The sequence below is a fragment of the Myripristis murdjan genome, chromosome 8 (genome assembly GCF_902150065.1).
Source record: "Myripristis murdjan chromosome 8, fMyrMur1.1, whole genome shotgun sequence".
NCBI lineage: Eukaryota > Metazoa > Chordata > Actinopteri > Holocentriformes > Holocentridae > Myripristis > Myripristis murdjan.
In genome coordinates this window covers 12,648,317-12,662,454 of record NC_043987.1, presented here as the reverse complement: position 1 = coordinate 12,662,454, position 14,138 = coordinate 12,648,317, and the positions used below count along the sequence as shown (strand labels likewise).

Below are 14,138 nucleotides of genomic sequence, written 5' to 3'. Positions count from 1 at the left end.
GATACAAACATGGCTCTCAATAGAACTAATATCCTGGGCGAGTCAGCTGATGATTGGATTTTTTGACTGAATGGCTGATCGCAAAGCTCAAAATGCATAAAATCTGACAAAACAGGGAGGAGAATATAATTTTTTTTCTTTTTTTTTAATTCAGATTGTCAACTGTAGTGTTGGTGCATTGGTTTTCCTTTCCCTTCAGTTCTTCATGCTCTGTAAAAACACCTTAACTGATTGATTTGGCTACCAGCACACGTGCATATAATCATCACAAAAACACACCATGTATAGAGAAATACTCTTCACTTTATTTCAAAAACTCACCATACAGCATACATACAAATAGTGTCCAACATTGATCCCTGCCTCTGCTTCATTATCATAATGAATGCAATTGAAATGTAAAAACTCGTTAACTGGCAACGCGTTACAAGTCCGCAGCGGCGCAGCTTGGCATCTGAAATGAACGCTATGGTGAAATGGAAAGAGAGTTGGCTAATCTGCAAGATAGAGCATAGCATTCTGATCTGAGGAAATAAATATGTACATTCATGAAAGCCATCAATTATATAGACTTGAGTGTATATAACTGAGAAATTTGTTACATAATTCAGTAATTCTGATTGCACAAGGTCTGACATCAACTGTCTGTGGTCAGTGATGAGGTGTGGTCCCTCCCTCCTCCCAGGGAGTGGGTTTGGGTACGTGGAAGGTTCCTCCAAAGACAAGCAATCCTTCTCAGGCCCTCTCCTCTGGTAGTTAGTCTGTCTTTGATCCTATTTTGCAGTAGAGGGTCATGGAGACAACCATGGCACATACCTGAAGTAGAATTGATATCCTCATTAGGGATTAATCAAAATAAAAAGTACATCAGTAAACAAACAAATACATAAAGCGAATAAAAAATAGATATGCCATGCTATGCAATAAAATGATACACTCTCATTATCCACACAGTTGCCTTCTTGGGTTCATTAAAAGATTGATTTACCTGATAATGTGTTAATAATATCTGATTGTACTGACTGATTCTTTTTTGTTGTTTCACATGACTCAAGATGTTACTCATCAGGCACTAACGTTTATTTACATTCATGAATTTTCCATATTTCTCTAATCAGTGCGCAGCAATAGAGGAAACTGAGGTCTACTGTACCTCCAGAACTGCAATTCCCAGAGCCACTGCCACAATAACAACTGAGTTGTCATCAATCAGCTTCAGGAACTTCGGGAAGCAACCACTGATTGTCTGGGAGAAAGGAGGAAGAACGACAGATTGACAGTTTATTAATCGAGAGGGTTTTATACCACACGTCTTTTCCACATCCAGGGACCAAAAGTCAGCATTTGTGAGACAGAATTAATTCTCTCATTTAACATATGTAGATATTTTGGATATAAAATGGTTGCATACAGTGTAGCAAGTAAATTACTACTATGGATGGTTGTTCACTCTTCATTCACACTGCATTCCCCTACCGTGCCGGCTGCACTGGCAGCTGCTGTTGAATTGCAGGGGCTGTCGTGGCTTGGGCAGCACTGTGGCGGGTATTGATTTGAGTTTTCTTGGTAAAACGGAGAGCCTGTGAAGTCTGTGTAGTTGTTGAATCCGCAGCATTTCAGCTAACAATGGCAAAAAGAGAGAATTTGTCACATAAAGCACCGGTGAAACCGAGTGAAAACGACCCTGTTGATCTCACGTTGAATGTTTTGTTCAGCCAAAATCAATGTACCGTATCCATAGTGGCATTCCAGAGGCCAGTGACATCAGAATTTTTCCCGTAGTCCTTCCTGATGCTGGCAGACGCCTCAGTGCCCAGCTTGTTGATCAACTCCTCTGCCTGGAACACAAGCACAGAGCTCAGTCTGCATCCATTTACCAGAAAGCAGGAACTGTCATTCAAAAGGCAGCTACACATTGTCTTGTCTGTGACAAAGTTCACTAATAACTTACCAAGGGTTTGAACACCAAAATCACCACCGCTCCAGCAACCTCTGCTATGAAGACCACCAGGACTATGACAAAGAACTAGAGGAGAGAGGGTTTTTGCTGCATTATTTAAGGTCATTTTAGTTGAAATTGTATGTTTCATAAAGATCTGAATAAAGAATTGTTATTGTCTTGCAGGTAACCATAAAAGAACAAAACTGAAGCATTTTTCGAAAGAAATAAGCTGTAGGAGCAGAGGTGGATTCTGCCCTCATTCAAATTCTGGCTTGTGAGCACAATTCCACTCACTTGTCCAAAAGATACACACTTGAGGTGATTAAATTTGAACCACCAACACAGAGCAGCAGACAACCTACCATTAGAAGCATACACCTGCTCTCTTTGACGGCTCCACAGCAGCCCAGAAAGCCGATGATGAGCAGCACGGCTCCCACTGCGATCAGCAGGTAGCCCACGTTGAGCAGCTGACTGAGCTCTGACGGAGCATTGTCGATCTGCTGGAGGAAGCCGAGGACGGAGCCGCTGTCCACCTTCACCCAGATCCCAACACCCAGGATGGCAGCGCCTGCCAGCTGGAGGAGGAGGAGTGGGCAACGGGAGGAAGAGGAACATGTTAAGGATATTTCTCTTTTACTGTGAACTAAACACACTCTCCTCCTAACAATATGCCCATAGCAGCTCGACAATTATATCAATTAAACACACAGGACACAGATCTGATCCAGCAAGCCATTATTAAACACTATATTGTCTTGCATTTTGAATATTAAAAATGCATTATGGTGCACCTTTAAGTGTAAACTTATCCCTCACTGCTTCATTTCTGTGTCATAAACTAATGCAGCTGCCAGAGGTGGATTTCAGTATCGGCAACGTGGGCATTTATTTGCTTATCTCTCTATTTATTATCTATTTATTTACTTGCGACTACATAGTTTCACAGACATATTGTTGCATTTTTTATTTGTGTAAAATCATTAAGAATATAGTGTAATAGTGTAATCATTCAATTCTCTTTTATTTTGTTCATGCACTAAAATTTGTTTCTATATATCTTTGTTACGTCTTGTTGATAGTTATCCTATTTTTGTGTGTATTTGTTATATTTATAAAGTTGTAAATGTTAGGACTATTTGGGTTTAGATGGCAGTTCAGTTTAGTTTGTGTTTCTTGTTTGAAGTGCAATATTGTAATAATCGGGTTCTCTGCTTTATGAGTGTGTTATTCTATTTGTGTGTTTGTGGGATAAAGGATTTGTAACTAAATTGTATGCAATTTAGTTTTATTTGTGTGTAATAGTGTAATACTTTTATTCTCCTTTTTCTCCTTGTTTACTGCTGATGCGCTCAACAATAAGATGAACAACTCGCAGTGCTTTTCTGTGTCGAACAAAACTGGATTACTGTATTTTGAATGACCTCTTAGTAGATATAAAACTATTTCCACTTACAAAAATAATGCCATTAAAGGCAAACATCATGACTTTGAGGAATCCAAAGCAACCCATTCTGGCTGGAGATTGTTCTACCTGTAAGAAAACAAAAACAACAGCAAAAAAACAGGAAAATTGTGAGACAGACGTTGTTTATCATGGGTGGTTCTGCTCCAGACTCCACTGGTTATCAGTCGGTTGTGATTCTCACACTGTTATTTAAAAGCAATTTTTTTTAACACATAGGTGCCGGCTAGTGATTTGTGCATACAATATCAGTCACCTTGTTGATTTAATGTAATGTCCTGAGTTTCACCACGTCACTATGCACTGCTATTGAGGTGACAAATTAACAGGATGAGATCATACAGTTAAGATGTTGTTTCCTCCATTTGAGAATTGTTAGCAGAAGCGAAGCACTTAGTCAAACCGTGAGGGGTGGGAAAGGGCAGGCTGAGGGGGAAAACACCTGCCACTTTCCCAGCCTCTCTCAACCTTTTACCCTTTCTCACCTGAAACACTTATCTTCCTCAAACACTCAGGAGTGCCCTTGCTTTTCATTTCCCTTAAGGACATTTGCTACATGCACACCAGCTTACATGGAATTTGGCCGAGGCCTTTCTTCACGTTGGAGTTAAATGAAGTGCAGAGGCCACGGCTAAACACGCCAGTGTTTTCTTGTTAAAATACGTCAGTGCAAATAAAAGGATGGGCCTGTGGTATGCAAATAATGACTGGAAACAAATTCAGTTGCTCCAGGGCAAATCCAGCATGTACATTTCTCTTTCTGCCACGTGATATTCTCATTCCTCAAAAGAGGTTTTCTTTTACTTCATTCCAATTTAGAGCAATATTTCATTAAATGGGGAAATTGGGGACGGGACAGGAAGGCATGGCCGTTGCTTATGGATACAGGTGGAGTGTATTAAAGGGATCTGGACTCTCAATTTGCATAGAAAACTCTCTAGCCAGCCAGCCAGCCAGCCAATCCATTGTATCTTATTCTGGGAACACAGTGCCAAGGAAGTGGTTATAAACTTTATGGTCCCAACACTCAGCACCAATCAGGGGCACATTACAGTTAGCAGGCCATTAACTACAGCCATATCTGTAGACACACACACACACACACACACACACACACACACACACACACACACACACACACACAGATACACACACAGATACACACATATATGAATGTGTTATTGCACAGGCACATGCTCAAATTCTCACTCATAACACATGCACACAATTACAAGCGCACACAAATACATGACACCCATCAACAAACACACACACGACACACACATCACACAGTGTCCTATCTCTGGATCTCCTCATGCCACTTGATTTTTACGGCCTGTTTGGTTTTCCTTTGCTCCCGAGTCAGTTCGAGCTTGCCTGTGTGTGTGTGTGTGTGTGTGTGTATGGACCTCCCTGATGGGGAACAGTGCCCTTTGTGTTTGAGCGACAAAACAGACAAATTGTTATCCCAAACAACAATGACCAAGCAAAACACCCTATTGTGTACTGCAACAGGCTGCTTTTTGAGAATATCTATCTGGGATGTCCTTCACGGCCGCCTTTCACTGTTATTTCATTCATGCGGTGTTGAGAGACATCTCTCATGCCGGGTGTAGGACTTGTTTTCATTCCCGAACACTTACTTTCCTCAGGCTGTCTATTCAAGCATACATATCAAATAAGCAAATGAATTTCTGAAAAGAGGAAGTGGCATATCAGTGGATCTAGCGTGACTCTGGAGATAATGTCAGAGCAAAGCTGGCCATCATCAAGTTAATCATACATTTGGGGCCAGAGAGCAGCAGCCAAAATGTCCTTAGCAACATAACGAGACGCCTGGACTCCCCCAACTCCCACCTCTTCGTCTTTAACCCCTGAGCCTTTCCCACTTCCTCTCTGGTCTCCCAGCTCCAGCAAATCCACTCTGACACTGAGTAGTCAGCCTGGTAACATATTAAAAGGCAAGAGTCACATGCAAATTACCAATAAAGTGTCCCAGCAACAAGCAAGAAGGGACTCACAAAGCTTCGGTCTAACATAACGCCACATTACAAACTACATTTTGTGCTACAATAGCCCATTTCACGCAATAGTATAGCACAGTAAATAGTACAGTAGCAAATAGTATACTAAAATGCATCATGAGTGATTTGCATAGCATGCATTATACAAATAATGTCAGACGAACTCCAGCACGGAATTGATTTTTAAAGGCTTGACAAAAGACAAAGTGTACCTCAATGAATGTTTATGTAATATTACTCATTTGAGATGTCTAATAAAATGAGAACCTGTCTTTCCTAGCATGGAGATCAGAGGACTTGCCTACGTAAAGGCCCACAGATTGAGCTGTATTTTTTTGGTCTTATGACAGAGTAATTCTTGGAGGCATCTGTATTTTTCAAGCACTTTGACACAAATCAAAGCTTCTGAAACCACCTCTGACTGAACAACTTCCATCAAAACATGAGACAAATCTCAAAGGATGCCATTGAGAGGGATAATTGCAGGCTAGAGCCCAGGTCTCAGGAGACAGACAAAGGATCATTGTTGGATGCCCTCCGACATTGTCACGGCACCTGAGTTTTACTAGGAAATAAGTAGATGGAGCACCCAGAAAAGCACGAAAAAGCTGCACCGCATGGTGTTACTTTGAATCACATACAAATGGATTGGGTGAAATCTTAATGATCCAATCCTACCTTTCAGAGAAGCTGTTCCAGGAAGTTGCTTTGAGGTCAGGAGAACGAACGGTGGCGCGAGTCTCTACCTTCACTTCGCTGGTGGAGGCTGTTGCTGTGGAAGCAGAGGAACTGAAGGAGTTGAGGAGTGTCTTGTTTTTTTTCTTTGTCCTCAGAAAATGAGCTACAATACTCTCTCCCTCCCTCCCTCTCTCTGTTAGATGTGTGGGATCCTCTGAGTGAGTAGTTTACTCATTTAGCTTTCTGACTTATTTAGGGCTGCCGGTTGATTTTAAGTAAGGGAGAAGAGGGAGGGGAGCAGATGGGCGTGAACTAAGCAGCCAAGTAAGTCACATCACCATGGAGCAAAAGCCTCTCCCCCTGAGAGAGAGAGAGGGAGCACCTGTCTGCCCCTACAGCCATCTTTAACATGCACACACACACACACACGCTATGCCTTTGTTTGCAGGGTGTGAATTTGTTGATGCCGTGTGGATAACAGTCAAATACACACAAATACAACACCTCACCATAACACGTCTACGTTTCACTTCCTGCCACAATTAAAGCGAGACGTGTCGGCTGGGGCGCCCAGCAAAGCTTCGGCCAAACTGGTGAGAAACTGGGCTGTGAGCATGTTGAATGTCACTCGGCATCATCGCTTGTTCAGACTTTGAACCCATTTTTCTCACATTGTGTAGCATGACATTTACTGTGTCTGAATTTCACAATCTGATAGCCTTTGAAAAGAGATGAAAGACCAAAGGGTGGAAATACATTCAGCTGCAAAGAAGGGATGGGCTTGAGAGATTTATATTATAGAGAAATATTTCAGATCAGTCTTTTTTTTTTTTTTTTTTACATAATTAAAGGTTAGAATGGTGGTCATCACTGCCTATTGTATAAATATATCTTTTCCCTTAATTCAAAAGCCCAAATTCATATTAACTCCATCATATGTACAGTACAGTACTGCAAACTTTTAAGAAAGCTACCAAATCCTAGTTTATTCAGCAACACATCTGTACTCACGTGTAGTTTTTTTTTTTTTCTTGTTTATAACTATATCCTTGTCTAATTTTCTATAGTTATGTTCCTGCTAATTGTGTTTTACTGTATCTTGCTGTAATTGGTTTAACCTCTTTTTTCCCCTATTTTTAATCTCTAATTTTTACAAAAACCCTTCCAAAGACGGCATTGGATAGCTATTTTATAGTTTGTCTATGGACATTATAGACTTCCCCATCAAATAAGCCATAAATAAAAATATGCTTTAAGTATTATTTATTTCTGAACCAAAGTCTCTTTAGCTTGTACGTGTCCATCCTCAAGTCAAATGTCGCAATGCCATTTCTGCAACTGAGAGCACCGCAAGTGTCCAAGCTGACTGAAAAGGTCCAGCACTGTCACTTTGTGACTAAGTGACATGACACGTATGCCTTACTATTTATGCACACCCACACTTAGACACAGACGCACATACACACCCTGGAACACATTATGCAAGAGTCAAGAACACACTGCATTTTATTAGCCATTTGTGTCAAACAAATGTCTTTCGGAGAAAAAAAAATGTACAGTATGTGTATATTTCACAGATTTTACAGTGATTCATCAGCTGATGTAACCGCCAGAAGGGACACAAAGTGCATCTGCTTACAAACTAAATAAGTTTCTGCATCAGACGAGACAAAATGTCTTCACGCACTGACAGAACTGAAGAAAGGGACAAAAAAAAAAAAAGGACGAGTCAATTTTCCTGAGAAATTAAGTATCACATAAAACTCATTTGGCCAGTATTTCTCATCACTGCCTATAAGCCGGATACTTGGATGGAGACAGCACACTAATAGGATATCTTTTACCAAGACTACTCTCCCAACAGTTTCAGAAACAGCACGTGCACACACACACACACACACACACACACACACGTAATAGATGTCCAATTTGCTCAGAATGGAAGACCCAACATCTCTGTCATGACAAGCAGAATAGTGCAACACACTAACAAAAATTTCACATACTGAATTAAGAGAACACAACATTTAACAAGGGTTTGTACCAACATCTTCATATTCCAGCCACACAGGCACAGTAATTAGTCTTTTTTTTTTTTCTTGGTAGTGTATCAATTGACTGAATAATCACCTATACTCCATAAGCAATGAAAATATTTCTGTTAATTAGAGAACCACAAAATATGATGTAAACAACTACTCTAAAAGAAAATATATCATAGTTGACGGAGTACTTTCTCTTCCAAATGTGTTCAAAACCTCATCTCGGGCCATAGAATCGTAAACAGCTTGTGCCCCGCAAGGCTGAGACTTGCGCCACTTGGAACTAAACCGTATCTTAATCAGCAGCCTCTGTAAAGACATGTTTTTTGTCACCATGAACACAAGAGTCGAGAAACTCTTGAGTGAAAAGCACAGCAAGGGAAACTCCACTTCACAGCTTCCTCTGGCCTGCGAGGGCCGTCCTCCCTTGTTTTGGTAGTGTTAGCTCCTGCCAGCTGGGCCGCGGCGTCTCAGGTCGCCAGCTTGTCCGGGTGGCTCTTTAGCTTGTGGAACTTAACGCTGTCTAACTTCTCAAACCTCTTGCCGCAGTACTCGCACGTGAAGTTGTAGTGGGCCTCTGGCGTGTGCTTCTTCATGTGCCAGTTGAGGGACGCGCGCTGGCGACACTGGTACCCACAGATCTCACATCTGAGGAACGAAACACACGACAGGAAAACAGTGAAGGAACATGGAGGGTCATGTGCATGATTATGAGTTATGTTTACAGAAATGTATCCACGGTCAAATAAAATCCTCATTTACTGCCATCTCAGCATGAGCCGGAAATAACCTGTGCCTGTACATGAAAAAAAGTGTCACATCATACTAATCAACAACCTAGCAGCGTGATAACGTGTTGAGACATTTGCATACCCTACCACAAAGCCTACAGCGTTCTCTCCACAACAACAGGCCTCTGACTTGTGACATTCTGTGGTAAACACCATAGTTGTTATTTTTCTTCATATTTTGTCTTGAATATTGCCACCACAAATTACCGTGAAATGATATGACATTATTTTGAGTCAATGTCGCTCCCCCCTGGAATCTAATCTATCAAAGTCCAGCGTTCAGACCCATAAGGACTGATTACTCTTGTGGTTGGAAAAGTGAATTGTAGCAACTTATATAATAAAGTAGTACCTATAACCAGCTATACTCTTAGGTGAAATCATACTGTAATGCTTAAAACATTCTAGTTATAATAAAAGTAAAATACACACTGATCCTCTTGTACAGCAGTACCTTTAAGTGCGAATATGCTGTGTTGAGACCAATTCCAGTAATTCCAGTATAAAAACATGTGTGTGTTTTTTTTTTTTTTTTTGTATTTTCAGGTGACAGCAGCCTGCGCACATCCTGCAGCCAGTCAGTGATCAATACTAGATTCTGGACGCCGTTTTGTGTGCCATCCTGTCTGCCAAACCTTCCCAGTGCAGAGATGCTTAATGCTAAGCCTTGATTTCAGCGTCATTAACTTACTGAAGCGGCGTCTCTCCTGTGTGGGTCCGTCTGTGAACCTCCAGGTGATTCTTGCGTTTAAACGATTTTCCGCACGTCTCACAGATGAAATCTCGGACCCCTGTAGCAAAAATCTATTACATCTTCGGAGCTGGTGAACATAGATTGTGACATGCTGAGATTCACCAGTGGGAGCTTGTGTACCTACCTGAGTGGATGATCATGTGGCGATGCAGGTGGTTTGACAGATAGAACTTTTTCCCGCAGCCTGGATGGGGACAGACCTTGGTCCTGCCTTTCCTGTGAACTAGGTTTACGTGGTTCTGTGCAGAGGAAAAACAATGAAACCACCAGCTATACAAACACTTACTTCATAACAGCAAAAATAGCTTAAACATGTGAGGTGTGAACGACACAGTTGTGTTTTTACCTGGAAGCTGCTGATAGCTACATAGACTTGACTGCAGCCCTCATACGGACAGTGGAACATCTTGAGCATGCCGTCTGCCTCAATGACCGGGCCTCGCCTGCTTCTCTTTGACCGGACACTACGAAACGAGAGACTGCACGGTCAGCGCTCACATCAGGAGGACAGTAAATGGAGGGTCAGCTGATTATTGTCTCTGCTGTACTTCTAGACATCAAAACTTTTCCACTTCTGTCTTCAAGGAATACTCCAACATTTCAGGCAAAATGCCCTTTCTCCGACTTCCCTATGTCTTTACTGCTAAGCTAACACAAAATGCTATCCATCGGAACCGAATCACTGGAACGTACAGAGGTGAAAATGGTATCAAACATCTTGTCTCAGTCTGGGTTTAGTATGAAAAACGGTATTTTGCCCAACACGTTGGAGTATTCCTTTAAAGCCAGCTCCACTGATGTTCACCGAGTATGAGGGCCACTAACCTGCTCAGGCTCCTCTGTAATTCTCTCTCGGTGCTTAGCCCCAGAGGCTCGACTGTGGGCTGCAGCAAGTGTTTTTCACTCAAAGCTGAGGAGAAACCAGTGTTCAGTCCTGTTACAATGTGACTCTGATGCAGATATCCTTTATCAACATGTGCGTAAAACTGGAAAGGCTTCATGCGTAATGCAAAGCAAGGTTTGTCTTGTGAAGTAACTAACCTGTGATGGAGTCCTCTGCCGCTGTCCTCAGGTCTGTGTCCGACTGGCAGACCTGGTTGTACGTCACCCCTTCGATCACGGTGCAGGTGACTTCCTCCACGTCTGCACCTCCCATGTTGAGCTGGATGCCCTCCGACGCCAGAGCCTCATAGCTGGGGCCCGTGATGATTATTAACTGAGAATGACAGGATGTCATATGAATAGCTACAATATGCAGTCAGGACAAGGATACTCTGGACAGTCTTCAGCGGAATAAAACAGTACTCTGATCTCTGTCTCTGCTCAAAGAAATTCCTAGAATTAATTGGTCTGAGTTCAGCTTGAAATGTTATGAAAAGCTTTAAATCAAATCATTCGTAATACATAAAAAATAAATAAACACCTTGTGATTTAACAGCCGTTTTACTCAAAAATGTTTTCAAGACCATCACAGTTTTTCTGTTGTTTGTTTTTTCCATATTTCAGAAGAAAACGCCTTGAATTATTTTATATATTTATTTAATGGGTAGCAAGTTTTGGCTAAAAGTACTGAATTCGAATTGTTGACTTGAATTGTGGTTTACGAACTCAATTCAAATTGAATTGTTTTAAAAAAGATTTTTTTTTTTTTTTTTAAATCAAATGAATCATGAATCTAACTGAATCACTGTTAATCCAAAGATTCACACGCCCTAATTGTAAATACTGAGAGGAAAAAAAATGAACTCCTTTGTGTCCCGTTGAGTGATACATGAGTAAGGAAAATAAAACCGCCGCTGAACATCCCTACAGAACAAATAAATACCTCTCATTTAGCTACCTGTGAGCCTTCCAGAGCCGTCCTCTGGTCTGGGATCTCACAGCTGGTCACCACCGTCTGCAGGGTCTGGGGGTCGAACAGCTCGCCCTGCTCTGGCACCTGCATGGGCGGCGGCACCGACAGGTCAGGCTGAGAGCCCAGTCCGACCGAATCACTCAAAGTCTGTGACAGCACCGAGTCCTCGTCGGCCTTCTCCAGCTTATCGGCTAAGGATGCAGCTCCTGTAACACACTCGTAACCATCTGGCGCCGTCCTGATCCCTTCGTCTCTCGATCTTTCACTTCTCCGTCCTCCTCCTCCCTCTTCGTGTTTGTCTCTCCTCAGATCCTCAGCCTCCTCCTCTGAGGTGGCGGGCTCTCCTACTGGGTGAAATGCTACTTCGGTGGAGCCGTGCTGTCTCTCCAGTACCATCTCCATCTCCCAGACAGGCTGCTCTGCCAGCGGAACGTCCCGGGAGGGAGCCTCCACCCTGGGGTGGTGGTTGAGAGACGTGGTTTGCTCCATGGCGCTCAGACTTGTACCATGTATCCCGGCATCATCCATATTTTCCTCCTCATCTGAAGAAGACCAGACAAATAATTTGAAGACAATGGATTTTCAGGGAAATAAAGCTAAAAATGCTGATATTTTTGTCAGAGTCTGGTTAAGACTCTTCAGCACATAACCAGCCATTACTTGGAGTGGGGCAGGGCGAAATGAAAATCAAAAATAAAATCAAATATCACAATATCCTTGACTAAATACCAAGATATCATTTTTGTGATGTACAATATTATAGGGATGACAATAGGTGCTCTCATAAGATATTTACAAACAAGAGATTTTTTAAAATCTAAGAGTAATGTGCATATGAGGACAAAAGTAACTTTCTCTTGTGAACCAGGAAACCAATAACACCAACATGAGTACACCAAGGAAATCACGCAGGCCTCTCTGTACCTCTGAAGCGTCTGTGAACATTAGCCTCTTTTCTTCTCTTCCTGGTCACGATGCTTTTCGACACCGGCGCGTCCGCCTTTGATGCTCTCTCCCCGTTGCCCTCATCATTCATGGCCCCGTCGTGCTCAGAGTCGCTGGCCTCCCTCGGTGGTGAGAAAAGGTACTGCACAAACGAGTGGTTGGAGTCACACTGCCACACAGCAGCAGTGGAGAAGCCGGGCTGCGGCTCCAGCGCCCGGAGCTGGGGCTCGTGGGGGCAGGAGCGCGAGTGCTCCTGGTACCAAGACACCAGGCTGTGCAGGCTGGACACGCGCTCCTTCCTCCCTGTGAGACACGGACACGCAGACAGAAACAGAAAGAAATGACAGGCGACTGATCTGGTTTTCTCTGCAGGTAATTATTCACAAGCATTTATTGCATCACTCACCCTTTTTCTGTTTTGCTGACACTTCAGGGGCAGTCTTCTTCCTGAAAGACAGAATCAAATGTACAGTAAGAAAGCATTTAGACACTGGCTGAGAGAGCTGAATGTTATATTGTTATTATATCTCTACCTAGATATAAACATGTGTGATATTAATATCTCAGAAGACAACAATATGGAGGATATCAAATTTAGGTGTAGCCTAAGTCAGTGATTGGTCTGTTACGATCAATAAAAAACTTTATGAAGAAACATTTACTACATCGAGTTGGTGTTATTATGCTGTTTTTTGAAGAATGCTCAATTTTCATTGCTGTCACGTTTAAACTACTGTTGAAACATTGTGTTGAAGCAGAGGTTGCAGGAAAATGTTTGACTTTAATTTTTAGTAAATTTATTTTGATCCTGAGACGGTGATCGGTCTGTTCTGATCAATAAAACACTTTGTGAAGTAACTGCATCTTCTTCTTCAATTTGATATCAAACTGTTTTTTGAAGAATGATTAATTTTCACCCTTGCCACACTCAAACCATGGTTATATCCTATACCATATCGCGATCAAGATATTTAGCATTAATATCAAGGTATGAAATTTTACCTTTTGAGATACTAATATCGTGCATGTTCACATCTAGATAACGATAGGATGGCGATATATCGTTCAGCCCAATGCAGGTCATGGAAATGTAACATTTTAGTCATAGAAAGTCATTGAAAGAGCCAGAGGAAAAGTGAGGCACTGGCACTTTGGTGGCTGTGGTAAAGGAGAGATGTTTGAGATGTGACAATCACAGTCCACCATCCAGCTGGCTTTATAGACGTGAATATAAAACCGCCTGGCCTACCCGCAGTATTTTTGCTGGTATTTCTCGCCGTAGGTGGAGTTGAGCAGGATCAGGTACTCGGCCAGCCCGGCATCAGTCAGGCTGGTCCGCCGGCGGAGCTCACTCCACAGCCTGTGCGCCTCTCCCAGGTAAACTCTCCGCACGTCGTACTTCTTCCGCGACTCCAGCCGCCTCTGTGCCCGGTCGGAGTCCGTGAGCCTCGGCCGTCCTCTGCAGCGTCTCAAAACCCCCTTCATTTGGTCCCCAGCCTGGTTAGTGTCCAGGGGAACCTCCAACTCTGCGAAGTGGCCGGCCATCTTGGCAACAACAGCTGTTGTTGTGGTTAGCCAGGACTAACGGAAGTTGTGTCAGACGGAGCAGGAAGTGTGCCGTGCAAAGCTTTCACCGCCTTTC

At 42.6% G+C, this 14,138-nt stretch overlaps 2 protein-coding genes across 2 annotated transcripts; both read right to left on the bottom strand.

Moving 5' to 3' along the window:
* Nucleotides 1-361: 361 nt before the first annotated feature.
* tspan34b (tetraspanin 34b) lies at nt 362-6,329 on the bottom strand. The gene is made up of 8 exons (XM_030058411.1): nt 6,110-6,329; nt 3,399-3,476; nt 2,305-2,520; nt 1,952-2,026; nt 1,731-1,838; nt 1,477-1,620; nt 1,154-1,246; nt 362-816 (listed from the first exon to the last, which is right to left on the bottom strand). Exons 2-8 carry the CDS (start codon nt 3,453-3,455, stop codon nt 757-759), a joined length of 753 nt encoding a protein of 250 aa, XP_029914271.1. The 5' UTR covers nt 3,456-3,476; nt 6,110-6,329; the 3' UTR covers nt 362-756.
* A 1,260-nt stretch (nt 6,330-7,589) lies between these two features.
* znf653 (zinc finger protein 653) lies at nt 7,590-14,082 on the bottom strand. Its single transcript, XM_030058352.1, has 10 exons — nt 13,746-14,082; nt 12,903-12,943; nt 12,476-12,799; nt 11,537-12,093; nt 10,738-10,912; nt 10,522-10,606; nt 10,043-10,160; nt 9,821-9,935; nt 9,634-9,733; nt 7,590-8,799 (listed from the first exon to the last, which is right to left on the bottom strand). Exons 1-10 carry the CDS (start codon nt 14,039-14,041, stop codon nt 8,622-8,624), a joined length of 1,989 nt encoding a protein of 662 aa, XP_029914212.1. The 5' UTR covers nt 14,042-14,082; the 3' UTR covers nt 7,590-8,621.
* Between the last annotated feature and the right edge of the window lie 56 nt (nt 14,083-14,138).

Bases quoted from the DNA above. Each gene is read 5' to 3' on its own strand.
- tspan34b (XM_030058411.1), bottom strand. From the start codon at position 3,455: ATGGGTTGCTTTGGATTCCTCAAAGTCATGATGTTTGCCTTTAATGGC. The intron at 2,521-3,398 runs GTAAGTGGAAAT...CTCCTCCTCCAG, and splicing joins CCTTTAATGGCATTATTTTT to CTGGCAGGCGCTGCCATCCT. The intron at 1,621-1,730 runs GTACATTGATTT...TGCCATTGTTAG, and splicing joins GGAATGCCACTATGGATACG to CTGAAATGCTGCGGATTCAA.
- znf653 (XM_030058352.1), bottom strand. From the start codon at position 14,041: ATGGCCGGCCACTTCGCAGAGTTGGAGGTTCCCCTGGACACTAACCAG. The intron at 12,800-12,902 runs GTGAGTGATGCA...CGTGTCTCACAG, and splicing joins GTCAGCAAAACAGAAAAAGG to GGAGGAAGGAGCGCGTGTCC. The intron at 10,161-10,521 runs GTTAGTGGCCCT...CTCGTTTCGTAG, and splicing joins TTACAGAGGAGCCTGAGCAG to TGTCCGGTCAAAGAGAAGCA.